We start from the raw sequence: 16,580 nt of genomic DNA, 5'->3' as shown, positions 1-16,580 counted from the left end.
AGGCATGGAAGAATCTCGATCTTCAGTGGCTCAAGGAATTCTCACATTCATTGAGGGTACAGAGCCATTGAAATATTAAAGTAGTACTATAGTGGTGTTTTTTTTCAAAATTTGCTTTTTCAGACTTTTTTAAAATCAAACTACTTTTGCTTATGATAAATGAGAAACTTTCACATCAGATTGTTAAAAATTACAATATGTTGTATTGAAATTAAGATCATACAATACTTGTTCATGTCTGAAACTAAATACTTTGGTGTCTGTTTATTTACAGGTAACTACCAAAAAGCTTTAGATACTTATAAGGACATTCACAGAAAATTTCCAGAAAATGTTGAATGTAAGTGATATTATATATTGTAGCTTTCAAAATACAGATTTTCATGTATTAATTTTTATTGCATACATTGCACTTGCTAAAATATGTATTAGATTATATGTATACAAATCAAGCATAGCAATTACATGTGTGAATACCATTTGGCTTATACCCAGACTTTAATTTGGAGTAGACATATATTTTATGGGAGCTTGTAGAGCTAACAAAAATTGGCTGCACAGATACACATTATTATGTAACTGAATAATATGTAGATTAAAATTTACTACTTAATTTTCATATATAGTAAACAAATATGATTTGTTTTATGGCATATTGGGTTAAATTTCAAAGTTTTGTCTAAATCTCTAGTCCTAAGTACAGCCTTTGTTTGGTTTTTGCCAACTTAGTAAATTTATAAGAAATGTAACATTGTCCAGAGTTTTCTGGAGGTTTAGTAGTGATTGTTGAAATTGAATGCATTATTAATTATTAAAACTGAACATTTTATAGTTTGTTTTTTTAAACACAACATACTATTACATAGGCTACATGTCTTTAACTTTATAATGAAGTCTTTAAAAGTTTTGAAAATAATTTATATTTATGATTTGTTGATATTCACATCAAATTAGATTTTAAAAGTTATTTTGATTAAAATAGCACTTGAACTGTGTGTATTTGTAAGAGATTTTAAATTTTATTTTTGCTTTTGAAAAGTAGCATTGAGTTGTATGGGCTTACAAGGTCAAAATAACTGCTTAAATTTGATGAAAATATACTTTTGAATCCTGTACCATTATCTGGACATTGTATAATAGATATTTTATATTGTGCCTAATCTAATTCAGTGCCATAATTAAAATGTTAGTATTCACTGAATCTTCACAAATGTCATGCTACAGAGGTATAACTAGAAAATTATGATAGTTTTTTAAATATAATTTTCAGGTTTAGAATTTTCTCAGTTTTTTAATAATCACATTTTTAAATTAGAAAATTTTGGAAAATACAATGGCAAAGTAGTTTTTGGTACTGAGAATATTATACTATGCCAAAATATCATAGGCATGGGAAAGATAATTTTTGTAGTTTTAGAAGTAGAACAATCAAAATCTTTCATTTCCTTCTTTATCTGAATGCTTAGAAAGTGTTTGAAAGTGGTCTGTCCACATGAAGCAGTGATTCCTAGTACACTCTCAAGGACGTACTTTTTTGCTGTTTTCTTCTATATTAATGATGGGTTGCACTGTTCTATATATATTCTCTTGCTTGTATCCCTTAGGATCATTGGCTAATATATCTACTTCCATATGTTGCAAGTACATTGTTAAAGGAAAAAGTACTATTTATTAGAATATTATTCATTAAATACTTTGTGTTTTCAAATGTACTATATAAAATGCTTTATTAAACATATTTTTAATACAATTTAGGTCTACGCTTCTTAGTTCGCCTCTGCACAGATATTGGACTAAAAGAAGTTCAAGAATATGCAACAAAACTCAAGAGATTGGAAAAAATGAAGGAAATAAGGGAACAGGTATCTCAAGTGGGACAAAAACTGATGTCTCTTAATTTTCAGAATGTCAGTCTCTTATAGCATAGGTGAGGGAATTTTGAAAGCATCTAGGTAGATGCATGACAAAAACAAAGCTAGAATATTTTTTCTGCTTTGGCAAAATAGGCAAAAATAACCAAAAATTATGACATAAAGTGATTCCTTCAGGAGTAAGTTAAATGAGTGAGTGTACCCTCGAGTGGGCAGCTTATGTTTGAAACAAAGAAATAATTTTCTTCATGAAATAACTTGTAGGCTCTATTCAAAAAATCAGACATTGAAACTATATAGAAAGTAAAATCTTAATTGGACAGACTTATGGCCCATGGGGAATAAGGGACAATTACTGACTTGTATATATTTATTACTAATACTAACCTATTATATAGCACAGCATAGATCTGTGAATGTTATTAATATGCATGAAGTACTTTTAAAGATACATACATATATATGTGTAAAAGAATGTATGTGTATGCATGTATATACAATGTATTTGTAGATAGCTATCTGTGTTGATATTTTTGCATATACTTAAATAGTACCAAAATTCTTAATTTTGACTTCATCTAAATATTGCCAGACTCTCTTAAGGTTAATAACCTTAAGAACTAAGCATTCTTGTAAATTATTTTGTGTGGGTGTAGTATAGATCTTTCTTGAAAAAAATGAAAATGCTTAATGTATATTTATATGTGAAGTAAAAATGCAATTTTAGATAACATTTAATTTTTCACATAACTTATTGAATATTGTGTCATTCTGTATTTTTAGGGATTAAATAATTATAACAAGTAGTTTTGGAGATTAATTTTAATAATATAAAATTACAAGATGTGTTATTTTTAGTTGGAGAGGAAGGAATACTAAATTATATATTTACTTAGTGATTTGATCATATTGTCTTATTTTTAAATATAATTTGTTATTCTATTCTTTTTAAGTGCACTAATTTCAAAAGGCTTATGAGCACTTTACCCAAATCCTATAAACATCAAATATCAAATGAGATTATAGTAGGTAGCTGAGGGGATAAAAACTAACCAGGCACCAGGTACTAATAACTAAATCATTCTGAGAAGAGATGTGAATTCCAAACTTGTGAAAACTCCAAGGAAGGCTCTCAAATATTTTCATCTGTTTACTGTAGTATTTTCTAGCTGCTTCACAGCCATCAATAAAAAGAGGCTCAAATGTGTAAAGCTTTTTGAGCCAGAGTCATAAATACAAAAGTGAGAAATAAATACAAAATGCTGTAGAAACATGAACTGTTTACTATATAATGTGTATAATTTTTTTAGCTTGTAACCTCAGATACATTGATAAATTATATATTTGCTATTCTCCTTATCACCTGAAGGATATTCTAATTTTGGAATATGAAATTGCATATCCCATAATTCTCTTACATATAGAATTTAGAGGATTCCTAATTTGGTCCAGATATTAAGCATTACCTTCATATAGTGTAGGTAGGCTAAAGAAAGAAAAGGAGGAAATAAACATTTATTAAGTGTTTAATGTATGTCAGACACTATAATAAGCACTGGGGATATAAACACAAGCAAAAAGAAAAACCAGTCCCATCTCTCAAGGTGTTTATGTCCTATTAGGGAAAGATGTCACACAAAAGCAGGTAGGGCGATGAAGGTCCCTGAGTGAGGGCAGGGTTTTGAAGTTAGCAAGTCAGGAGGAGAACCTGGAAAAGAATAAAGGCTGGCCTGGACCCCTATACAAAATGGAGGTCCCAAATGGGAACTCAGTGGTGGGAGAAGGGAATGGACCTTGAAGATTGATATTCCAGTTAAGAAAGCCTGTAAGATAGCTGAATATTCTAGAGGGAGGAGGCATTGGGAGAAATTCCAAGAAGAGCCAGCAGGAAAGCTATGGTTTTGAGGTCAAGAACTAAGTTAAATTAGGTTCTTCATATCTACTTTCATATTCTGATTAAAACCCTTCTTTATGAATAAAAACAGAAAAAAAAAATCTATAGATCATTCTATAGGTTCACTATGAAAAACAAATTAACTTGCCCTAAAATTTTACATTTTGTCATTTTCCAGAAATCTGTTAAATGCCACATCTGAAACGTTCAAGTATACATTTCCCATTCTCAAAGAAAGATTATACTGTGTTTAGGACAATTAATAGCATTACGTGTGTTTTAATACCTTTTTTTGGTTTGGACTGGTAATTCATAGGTGAAGGAAACTTAAAGTATGGCAACTTTCTCCACCATTAAAAGATTGGCAACTTTTTTATAAGCGATAATTTTAGAGAATTGTCTAGAGCAAGCACTGAGAGCTTCTAGTAACTCTTCCATAGTTACATAGCTATCATATTCTAAAATTAATGATCGATGTAAATGTCTTAAATTTGAGGTTACCATTCCCAAGGTTGGAAGGGTATTCATTCTGTCCCAGTCATTGCCCTATACTTAAAAAATGCTCTATAAATTGATAGCTATATGGTATTGTTATCACTTTGCTACTGAAAGGATAAAGCAAAACCAGATACACAGCTCACATCTGTTCCAGTGGGGTTTGTTTCAGGCTATATCATGACTACTGAGATCTCAGATGAATGCTGCCAGTGCCCTCTTACTTGCTTCCAAGTGAGGATCCTTCTCCTCTGGGCCTGTAGAATTTTTAGTCCTTCACTAGCCATCAACATGCCAATGAAATCCCCATCACTTGTGTAAGGCTTTATCTTTGACAATACTAATTTTGGCAATACCAAATTGCTCTTTTATAAATTATAGCTATTTTTAAAAAGCCTATTTCTGTTAATACTTTCTTTTTTAAATACATTTTTGAGGTCTTCTTTATGTCACTTATATTTCCCAATTCATTCCTCCTCTTTTACCCCTGCCCTCTTTCAGAAAATTGTCCCATATAAAAAGAGGAATTTGAGGTTATATTCAGTGCTGCATACCCAGCTGACCATACAAACAAAGAAACATGTAGGGAGAGGTGACTTTTCATATATTTCCTTTGGGGCCAAACGTCATTGTAATTTTTCAAGATTCAATTTCATTTATTTTGTTGCTGCTGCTATTTACATTCACATTGGTGTAAGCTAATTGATTTAAGCATTTGTTAATCATTTATTATGTGCCGTGTATGTTAAGTGTTTAAGAAAAAAGATGCAAAAAAAGGGAAAAACCCATGTCTCAAATAGGAAAGACATCTTACAAATAGCTAATTACTTAATAAGGCATATGCACAATAGATAAAAAACAATCTTAAGACGGAATAGCACCAATAGGGCACTATTCTCTATTAATAATAAGAAAGTAGTTTTTATATTATTTTTCTAGTTCTATCTACTTCACTGCATCAGTTCTTGTTAAGTCTTCCCATACTTTTCTGTAGTCATTATATTCATCATTTCTTTAACACAGTAATATTTTCTTATTTCCATGTACCAAAATTTACTTAAGCATTCACCAACCAATAATTCTGATGCCATTTCTTTTTATCAGTAATCTCATGTTTTGATCAACTTTGAAAATTTAGGAGCATTAATTAACCAGGAAACATTTGATTGATCTCATGTAAGATCCTTTCTGAATTCATCATTGGCCTTTTGGCCAACTTGATCTTGACAAACTTAATCTATACTTAATACAAATGCTATTTCTTCTTAGGAAAAGTAGTTTTCTAAAACACGGGCTGCATTGCAGTTTCAATATGCAGTGCATAGTAAATATATAGAATTGATTACTCAGCCTCACTTCTTAGTATAGAATTTATATATCGTTAGTATTTTGAAATGTGATTTGGGTTACATTAGTTAAAATGAACCATTGATTAATGGAAAAAGCTCATTTGAAACAGTATGATTTAAATAAATTCTTAATTTACCCAAATTCTATCAAATGGATTTTTTAAAATTATATTCTATTTGTATTGAAAAATATGAAAGCAAGCAAGGATTTAATTTAAAACAATAGCTCTTAACTAATTCTGACAGATCTGATTTAATAGAATCATTTGCCTATTGTACACTGTATGCAATACAAATCTTATGTTTTTACAATTCTGTACAGTGCTCTCTGAAATATCTAATTATTCTTGAGACACTCTAAGATCTCCTATCATCACACTCGGAGAAGAAAAAAAAAGAAGGGATGTAATAGCTATCTTCAAGTACAGAAGAAATAGACTTGTTTGTTCCCCAAGGAAAGAATTAGGCAAAGCAAGGCAACAAACTTGAAGTGCTTACCATGTGCCAGGAATTGTGCCAGGTGCTAGGAATACATACAAACCGAAGCTGAAAGGTGCCTGTCCTCAAGAAACATTGTTCAAAAGGGAATGAGGCACAGCTAGCATGGACCTTTCCCTAAGGTGGAGACCCCTAGAAGGAACTCATCGGTAGGAGAAGGCACCTGGCATGCAGGGCAGGTGGATCTTGGTAGCAAGTCCACAGATTCAGAAGCTCTTGCGATAACTAGGAGGTAGAAGTTACAAAGGCCAGTTTTAGCTCAAGAAAAAGAAAAGCTGTGGAAAGTGCCATCCTTCAGAAGTAAGAATTGACTGACTGAGGGGCTAGTGGTTCTCTTTCCCTGGAGATTGATAGGATCATAGATTTAGAGTTGGAAAGGACCTCAGAGATCATCTAATCTAACCTCTTCATTTTCTAGAGAGAAAATTTAGGCCACACGCAAAAGTTCTACCATTGTGACTAGTGAGTGACAAAGCTAGGATTCATAGCCAGCTCCTCCATCTGCAAGTAAGACATTCTTCCCTCTCTGTCATCTTGCTCTTGCAGCCAGAACTTGGGTAGTCAGGCACTTGTTGCAGCTAGGTGGTATAGAAGTACTGGACTTGGAGACAGAAGAAACCTGAACTTGAGTGTGAACATGGGTAAATTACTTAGCCTTTCAGGAGCTAAAGTTTCCTCATTTGTAAAATCAGGAGAAGCAATCAGGTGGCTCTGTGGATAAAGAGCTGGACTTAAAGTCTGGAAGAGCTAAGTTCAAATCTAGTTCCAGACACATGGCAAATTACTCCTATATCTGCCAAGAAAACCTCAAAGGATGTCATTGAGTCAGACACAACTGAAAAACTGAGCAACCCTCTAAGACAGGGCACCTACGTGACACAGTGGATGACCTGGAGTCAGGAGGACCTGAGTTCAAATCTCGCCTCAGACACTTAACACTTCCTGGCTGTGTAACTCTGGGCAAGTCACTTAATCCTCTGTGCCTTAGTTTCCTCATCTATAAAATGAGCTAGAGAAGGAAATCAGCAAACCACTTTAGTATCTTTGCCAAGAATACCCCAAATTGGGTCATGACATGACTGAAACGATTGAACAGCAACAATGGGGATAATACCTGTAGCACTTAACCTCTTAAGATTGTGAGGATCAACTTAGGTAACATGTAAAGTGCTTTGAAAATCATAAAGTACCATACAATTGCCAAAAAAAAAAAATCTAAAAATCCCATAATGATAAATGACACATGATATTGCAAACAGGATTTTATGTTCCAAATAGAGAGGACTAGAAGAACTCTGAGATCTCTTAATTCTTTGAGTCTTTTAATGTATTATATTTACTAAAGCAGGAAAGTGAGTACTTTATAAAATTTCAGAAACATTTTCAATAACAGTGATTGAAATAAGATTTTTCTGGATGGCCTTTTTTAACCTAAAAACTCACTTACCCAGAAGGCACTATTTTTTGAGAACTTTAGTTCATTAAGGCTATATTAAATGCTAGTTCTATTAATGAGAATTTTGATTCACACAAAACTTCATTCATAGCCTAGACTATTAGACTTTACTAAATAGCAAAATTAATCAATTGTCCTCCAAAACAACTATTATTTATGTAGACTTCTGCTCTACCTTTATCTTATATTTGTGTATCTATTTAGATGCCTCTCCCTTTAGAATGTAAACTCCTTGAAGTTTATTTTATTTAGTTTATTTGTATCTCTAGCACTTAGCATGGTGTTTGGTATATAAAAAGTGCTTAATAAATGCCTCTTGACTAAATAATAGTCATCCATTTCTACTAAGGATTAAATAAAAAGAACTAAGTTTTTAAAAAAGCAGGAAATTGTTAACAAGAACAAAAAAGAAGTTTGACATCCTAGTTAAGTGTTCAAGCTGTATGAGACTGGGATAGATATTAGTACATTTTTCCATTGATAAATTTGCTTTTTAAGTATTAGTGTAATATTCAACATTCACAAAGTCTTAGGATCATAGATTTAGAGCTGGAAGGGAATTGTAGAGTCCATCCCATCTAACCTTTTTTCATTGTACAAATTAGAAACTGAAGCACAGGGAGGTTAACTGTGCATGCATTAATAGGGCATGCAGTTAGTAAATATGTGAGGCAAGATTTGAACTCAAGATATTCTGACTCCAAGTCCAGCATCCTCACCTACCTGTGCCAGAATGTTCACTAGCAGAAATGCCTTTCCCCAAAATTTAAATTAGTCAAAAGAAAGGAATTCATGATAGCAAGGTCAAATCTATACAAATGAAATGATGGAACTATGCCATAAGCCAGTTTTTTTTTAAGAAGCCACTGAATAATTTGGCTGAATCAATTAGTGTAATAGAACCATGGAATTATAAATGCCTTATTTAGCCAAAACCCTAACTGCCTGAATTCCTTCTACCACTTCCTTGACAGGTAATCATCAAGCCCTGGGTAATTACTGTCAGAAACACAAATTTTCATGAAGGCAATCCATTCCATTTTTTGATAGCTCAAATTGTTAGGAAGTTTTTTCTCAACTGAATTGAAATCTGCCTCCTAGTTTCTCTTTTTTTTCTTTTTAAATGTCTTTTTTATATCAGTTTCTTCCTGGTAGCTCTTTGTCTCGAGCCCCCTAATTTCCCATCCTTCAGAACCCTTCTTCATATAACCAACAAGCCTCCTTTTGGTCTTAGTTGTGCTTTTTGGAGGTTTACAAAATTAATTCAGTCTTCCTCTTCTCCAGGCTAAATATGCCTACTAATTACAGCATATCTGATTGAGTAATTGTCAGTTAGTCTTCTAACTAGACTTCTAGACTTAGCCTAAAGTTTGTTAAAACAGTACAATAATAAGGAAATCTTTCTTGGAGGTCTCAAAACTAGACCAAATCATGTGATTTAGATGAATGCTTTTAATTTTATGCCACACACTTGGTAAGGAAACTTAAGTAATCTTGCCAGGTGTTCTGCCCACCACCTTCTACTAAAACATTTTCAGAGATAAATGGGCTATTGAAGAAATTTCTACTATAATTTTCTTTCCTTGTCAGCCTTTTATGTATTAGGCTTATTCAGGCTTATTGTGTCTTATTATTTAATTAATTAAAAACATAACTTTAATGACTACCAATGTTAAAATCTGAATTTGTATATAAAAATCAAGTATGTTAATTTGAATAAAACAAGTTTTCCAATTAAATTGAAATCTTAAATTTGCTAGTCAGGCTTGTGTTCTTGATTGTAATCATTCTAATACAGTTTGGTTAAGTTGTTTAGCTGAAATCAGTGAATTGAGAGAATTTTTTAATGTAATCTGTTTATCCCATTCTCTGCTTACTCTTTCTTTTATGTGTAAAAACTTTTCTAATATTATTAAGCTGATCATCTTCATGATCTATTTCTAACATTAAGAGAAATCTGAATTACCTACTTTTTAATTTTGACATTGCTGGTTACCATTGCTGTATTACACTTAACGTACTAATCTCATGTCTCCAATCAGATATGCTGCCTGCCTGATATTTCTTTCACTAACCAGTCTATTTATCTTAACTTCTCTTCTCTTCTTCAATGTTTATGATTTTGACCTCTGATTCATCCTTAAATTTGTTTTCTTGCTTTGCTTTTCCTTTCCCCCTTTGCTTCTTTCCCTCAATGCTATTTTTCTTCTATTCTATCAAATACTTTTTTTTCATCTGGTTTCCTTCTTTTCTATAGGCAAATTAATGTGGCATTATGAATATACACAGGAAATGTAATTAAAACTATTTTCTTTATGAATTAGTCCACAGCTCTTCTCTTTTCTACTTCTCCAATTTCTTCAAATATTCTACATATAGTCAGCATTCTTTCCTTTGCTTCTCTCAAAAGATTTGGTTGTTAACTTGACTATTTCATCCAAAAAAAACAAAATACTGCTTTCATGGTTAAAACTCATTTTACTACGTATGTTGGCAGGGATTAGATATTTGTTAAATAAACTTTGTCTTAGGCTCAAAGAATTAGAACTGTGGGGCATCTAGTCTAATTCCTTCATTTTACAGATAAGGAAACTAAGGCCTAGAAAAAGTTAAATGACTTGCCCATATATAAGTAGTAAGTGGCAGAGCCAGGATATGAACCATTTCCTCAAATTCCCAATTAAGCCCCCTTTTCACTACACTGTTCTGTATAAGTGGATAGTTGTGACTGTGACTCCAGGAAAAATACTTAAAATACTTGTGAAAGCAAACTTTTCAATCACTTTAAAATTGTTCAACTACATGCAAACAATTAACATGCTAATGACAAGTACTCCTTAAAATAGATTTCATAAGGATTGCTACTAGGCTACATTTTGTTAATCTACTTTGATTTACTGTGTGTGCTTATAAATGAAAAAATTTACATTTCCTTTAAAACATGGTTATTTAACCTTTCTTGTCATGGATCAGTCTGGTGAAGTCTATGGCTCCTTTCTCAGATGCATAAAATAAAATACATTGGATTACAAAAAAATACCAATTATATTGAAATAGATTTATCAAAAAAAAAATTAAGAACAAGATTACAGGTGCCAGATTAAGAAACTCAGGTTTAAAGTAATTAATACATTTTATTTATTTGAATAATTCTTCCTCCTGAGAAATTTAAATTAGTGAGATTTTATTTCTACTCGCAACATAGCTACCATGTAACCTCTCTTTTTTTCCTTATTTTTATATGTCCTTATTTTTTCCTTTTTTTCAAATCATGGAGCTACTTTACAATTTAGAAGGCTGGGGAGAGTAGGAATAGCAGTGGGCTTTGGACTAACTCAGGAGGTGTCGGGGTGAGTTGGTGGTGGGGCAAGTCACTCCATTTTTCAGGGCCTCACTTACCTCATCAATAAAATTAAGTTGTTGCACTAGAATTTTTCTAAGGGCCTTTCCAGCAGTAACGTTCCACCTTGTGAATATGAAACACTATAAGCATCTCTTCAAAATCAAAATTATGACCTTTCACAAGGCGCTACAACATTCAACTTGTAATTTCACAGAAGACCCTTTGTTTTCCCTGTACTTACTCCATAATGATTTTCATCTTTTTTCTTTCACTAACTTTCTCCTCTTACCATTTCAGGGCTTCTCTCAAATTTCCACTTAGCAAGAGATTCTCCTTTTTTCTTTTCTTAAACAATTTTCTTACAAATCTTTCCTAAAATTCTACCTTATAAAACTTCTTTGGCATTTTTTTCCCATAAGTTTTTATCTTAGAGGCTAAGGAGAAAAATATATGAGAAAGAAAAATATGAGGAAATGGAAGGAAGAGAAAAAAATTCTAACATCTCAGACTTATTATGATTATATGATCCAATTGCTTTGTTTGTCTTTCTCAGATTGTGAACCCTTGGGCAGGGAAGTCTTTCCTTTGCTCCATATAATTCATGAAATAATGTTAGTAATGAAGTAATAACAAATAATGAAAAAAACTAAGCTAAGCTTGAGCTCTTCTAAGTTGTGCTTTTAAAGCATGTTATCTTTCTGTTTATTCCTACTTTGTAGTTTTAGTGAATGAGAAAAAAAAAATTGCAAGACTCTCAGTGAGTTTTCCCTAGGGTTGCTTACTTCTATTGTCCTTTAATAAAACCTTTATGTATACATTTCTTGTCATTGCCCATTCTATTTTCAGATATTTCTGCCTAAATTTTTTGTCTTCTATGATTTTACTAGAAAGATTGTCTACTTTGTGGATTACAAACAATTCTTAGATTAATTAAGACTAGGATTGTCATAGATCTTTTATGCAAGAGATTGAATTACTCCACTTCCACTTCCTATTTATTACCCCAACCTACTCTTTGGAGGTGACATTAAATAAAAAAATGCCCAAGATGTAGAAATGAGAAAAGAAAGAATAGAGTGCTTGAGTAATCTGTTCTTGACTACCAGAGTTCATTTGTAAATGTTATATAAAAAACCTGGTTGCTATTTCAATTTGGATAAAGATTATCATTAAGTCAGCAAATATTTATGAAGCATTTATTATATGCCAAACACAATGCTAAATATTGGGGATGCAGAGAAAATGCAAAAACAATCTGCTCCTTAAGGAGTTTATGTTCTCTTGAGGGAGACAATATGTAAATAAATAGGTATATACTAATAAAGATACATAAAGAGGAGTAGCATGAGAGGAAGGCTTGCTGCAGAAATAGTCTTAAAGGAAACCAGAAATATCAAAAGGTGAAAAAGAGGAAGAACATTCCTTTCTTGGGGGACAGAACAGTACAAAGTACCCAGAGATGAGAAATTGTCACATTGGGGAGATAGAAAGTAGACTGGTCCTGCTGCATTATGGCTGGAAAGGGCAGTAAAGAATGAGAAGGTTGGAAAATAGGAAGAAGCCATTTTGCATTTTACCCTTATTTTATTTACAACTATGCCCCCAAATTCAGCAATTCATTTAACCAGCTTATTTTCACCTTTCATGATAATAATAATATTACTTATCATATTATAGTATTACCAGTTAGGAAAAATAACTAAATTTTACATAGTTAATACTGACCTACCATGAACAGAATATTTTTGTATCCATAATATTATCTCCTAAATTAGCTTTATCACTTCACTGTGACTCTTCCTCACTCCTAGGAACACCTTTATTCTAGAGGATTATAGAGAATTAAATAAATTCAAATTATGGATTTTAAAAAAATTGTTATGACAGGATTCTATTTGCAGCTTTGTTAATGCTTTTTAAACTTCTGAATCTGAGATATATTATTAATATATAAAAATATATATATATATATATATATATATATATATATATATATATATATATATATATATTATTAAAATATCACAGTCTGGCAAAAACTGAGAGCCTATGGGCTAATAGATTTTAAAACCATTACAACTTCATTTACCCTTTCCACAAAAACATTACATGCTTTTCTAATATTGTTCTATGGTGGGTTTTCATTCCCCATTCAGTTAAGCCTTTTTCTTTGTCTTATACATTCTACCCTATGAAATATGATTCAGAAACTGGATTTAAATAGTTCTACCTATGGAAGGTCTGATATTTTATGCTTATGTAGGGAGAAAAGAAAAAAATTCTTATTTTGTGTTCCCTTGAGGTATTTTCCAAGATTGAGTGAATATTCTGAAATACCTACTTTAAGATCGATTGCCTCCTTAGGGAAAGCAGTCACTCTATGCTGCAAGCAAGAATGTGGGAGTGAAGCCAAAGATACTTCTCTTCCTTCTGCTTAGAAGACCCAAGTTTTTGCTAGTGATGAAAAAGTCTGGAATATTCATCCTTAATAGTCCAGACATAAAGAACATTAGTCTGCAACATGAAATATATTGTGAACTTGAATGTAAAAACTAGCATAAGTCCAACAGCAAAGAGAATTTTTATATAGTTTCACTTTTCTGCATCATTACACATGAAATATGGCTATAAAAAATGGTCCAAGTTGAACAATGTGTTTGGAAAAGAGCAGAATGGAAAAATAAAGAACAGGAAGTAAGGCTTAAATCAAGTCCTTAATGTGAGAAGGGGAGAAAATAACATTTTTTAAAAAATTGGGAAAGTAAACTAGTTAGAGACAAAATCAACATGGAAATTTCTCATATAGCACATAGAAGATTTAATTGATGTCCCAAAATGCTTTTTACTTGGCCCTTTTTTTTAGTATTTTGAGACTGTAAATAGCAGTCATTTAAGTTCCATTTTCTACATTTCAAAATAGGTCTGTAAAATATTGGTGTATGCAAATATTTTTCATTCAAACGTAGCAGCATAAAAATTCCAGAGATGCATTCTTTTGATTAGAGTTAGAAATGTCATATGGTTTTCAAAAATCATTGTAAAATGTGATGCACATATATCCAGCATGATGGCCAGTAGCCATGTGACATAACAGAATAAGCATGTGCTCTTACTAAAAGGAATCTGATTTCAGTTAAGAATTCACAACTTTAGGAACAAGCAAAAACATTCTTTAGACTTGATATACATAGAAAATGAGAAATATTGAAGCAAATGTTTGCAGCAAGCCACAAATGCAACAAAAAACATAAGGCAGGTCATCTATATTAGTTCACATTATACAGCATCATAAACATCAACAACATTTATTAAGAGTCCTATATCTCTGACTTCCTCTCTGCTAATTAGATGATGGTACTGGTATTAATTACATGTAATCAAAATATTGTATATGAAGTAAAGCATGTAAAGTATTTTGCAAACTTTTAAATATGATGTAAATGTTGGCTATTATTATTATAAGGTTGCCAACATATTTCCCTTCAGGCTCTTAATTTGTGGTGTTCTATATATGTCCTTTAATTGATATATTCATAGAATTGGACTCATTGATGATATATCTCTTAATTTTTTTTTTCTTCTTTCTGGATTTATAATCATCTCTTTTAAATCTCCAATATGATTATTACTCTTATTTGTATGTTTGTGTATATACTTCATTGTAAAAACAAAGTATCATTTTTAGTAGATTTTATGTAAAGTTAAGATAATAATAAAATTATTTTTAATTAAGTAAAAATGAATTCCCAGCTATATTCATTATGTGCATTCAAGAGTCCACAAGAACAGGACAAGATCACCACTCCAGGATCAGATCAGAGATGGGGTGGGGTTATCGTAAGCTTCTCTTGCCTTCTGGTGAAATCTATGGACCCTTTCGTAAAAAGAATGTTTTAAATGTATAAAATAAAGCACATAAGATTATAAAGGAAATCAACTTATTGAAATATAATTATCAAATAATAATAAAAAAAGTTCTCAGACCCTTTAAGAACCCCTACTCTAGCTAGACCAGGACTTCTTAAACTTTTTCCATTCATGACCTCTTTTCACCTGAGAAATTTTTACATGATTCTGAGTGCATAGGTCTATAAAAGAGGTATACAAAGCAAACATTTACTGATAATAAAAATCATGATTTAGCAACCTCCACATTTAGTTACATGATCCTAAATGGGGTCATGACCCACAGTTTAAAAAGCTGGGCTGCAGACTATTCAAGAGTCAGGAGATAAGATCCATTTTCCAGGCAGTGCTAATCTTCAGCAGGCTGAGTCTGTTCCTGGTAGTTTTATCTCTAAGATGGAAACAAATGCTGTTCTGGAATAGAAATGAGTAAATTAATGATATTTATGTACTGTAAATGCTGCATCACATAATAATCCACATATATATCACCTTCTGGATGATTTCTATTTACATGAACCTCTAGGACCTTATCTGTGTGGTTTTAAAGGAATTGTAAATTTGGAAATGTCTTTTTTACTGGATTTTGAACAGGAAGAACTTTCGTATGAATTACAGAAATAACATGATATATGAAACATTTCACATTATTTGCTTGTTAAAATAGTGATTTAAAAAGTTAAGTCATATTGTCAGTGAAAATTCTGGAATCCTGGAATTCACTTTCTCTATTAAATTCCAGATTTGTTATCCTTACACATGGTGCAAAACATTATTTACACAGAATTTTAAATTGTATTGCAGATTCTTCAAGTAAGTTTTAAATTTAGCTATTGAGTTAATAATTAACTATCATTTCTGCATTATGAACATAAATCTGGAGAATGTGAGTGTCAGACCAGAATGAAAGCAAAATCAAAATCATAGTATATTGTTATGGTTTGAAAAGCTTTTTGTTGCATCCTATTAAGTACAAAAGTACTGAGGTTTGCATACAACTTCATCATATAGATATGTCCTGAAAAATTAAAAGGTAATTTTAGGGATGAAAGATTTTAAAATTATGAATTTTGCAATTTTCAAGAATGTAATCTATTAGAACAACCATTTTGTCTCTTTAAACAACCACTAGATTATTAATGAAGGATAGTTTAAGCCAAAGTATGTATTGACATGTTAAAATTCACTTTTTTCAATATAAACAAGTATCAAATAAGTACATGTTTATATATTAAATTATTCTGTACTTTTGTAATCAAAACATATATATATATATATGTATGTATATATATATATATATATATTCAGTTAGAGGCAAAGCCAGTGTTAATATTCATATTCTAAGACTTGTACAAAACACAAAATAACAGTAAATTTTTTACATAAACCTAAAAATAACACAGCTGGGAGATGTTTATAATGTTTTAGTGGTGTGAAGCAAAGGAGGGGAATAGTTCCAAGAATGTAGACATTTTAATGGACAGATGTTTTAGAGGCTTTTAAGAGTACTTTTATTTTAGAAGTCAGATTTAAAAAACAAACTAAAATAACTTCCCCTCTCCCTGCCTTACTCCGCCCCCTCCCCCAAAAACTAATGCTATGCCAGATATTTCAAATGTAAGACTCTTAGAGTCAATATTCCCTTGTCACTTTTCCTTTCCTCCACCTCTTTTTTATTCCTTTCATGCACTTAGTCCACAAACATATATAATAAGAAAGTATTTGCTTGTGAGTTTTATTAGACAAAGATTATTTAGAATGTAAAATA

General features: G+C 31.5%; 1 protein-coding gene across 5 annotated transcripts in view; it reads left to right on the top strand.

The window, feature by feature from the left end:
- Positions 1-16,580, top strand: part of IFT88 (intraflagellar transport 88) — a 96,929-nt gene that overhangs the window by 53,158 nt on the left and 27,191 nt on the right. For all 5 annotated transcript variants that reach the window (XM_074303686.1, XM_074303685.1, XM_074303683.1 and 2 more), the window contains 2 exons: positions 275-340; positions 1,756-1,862. In XM_074303686.1, coding sequence (XP_074159787.1) covers positions 275-340; positions 1,756-1,862 — 173 coding nt within the window. The remainder of the gene's footprint in view (positions 1-274; positions 341-1,755; positions 1,863-16,580) is intronic.

This window comes from Sminthopsis crassicaudata, chromosome 3 (assembly GCF_048593235.1).
Source record: "Sminthopsis crassicaudata isolate SCR6 chromosome 3, ASM4859323v1, whole genome shotgun sequence".
Classification (NCBI taxonomy): domain Eukaryota; kingdom Metazoa; phylum Chordata; class Mammalia; order Dasyuromorphia; family Dasyuridae; genus Sminthopsis; species Sminthopsis crassicaudata.
This window is presented reverse-complemented; position numbering and strand designations above follow the sequence as displayed.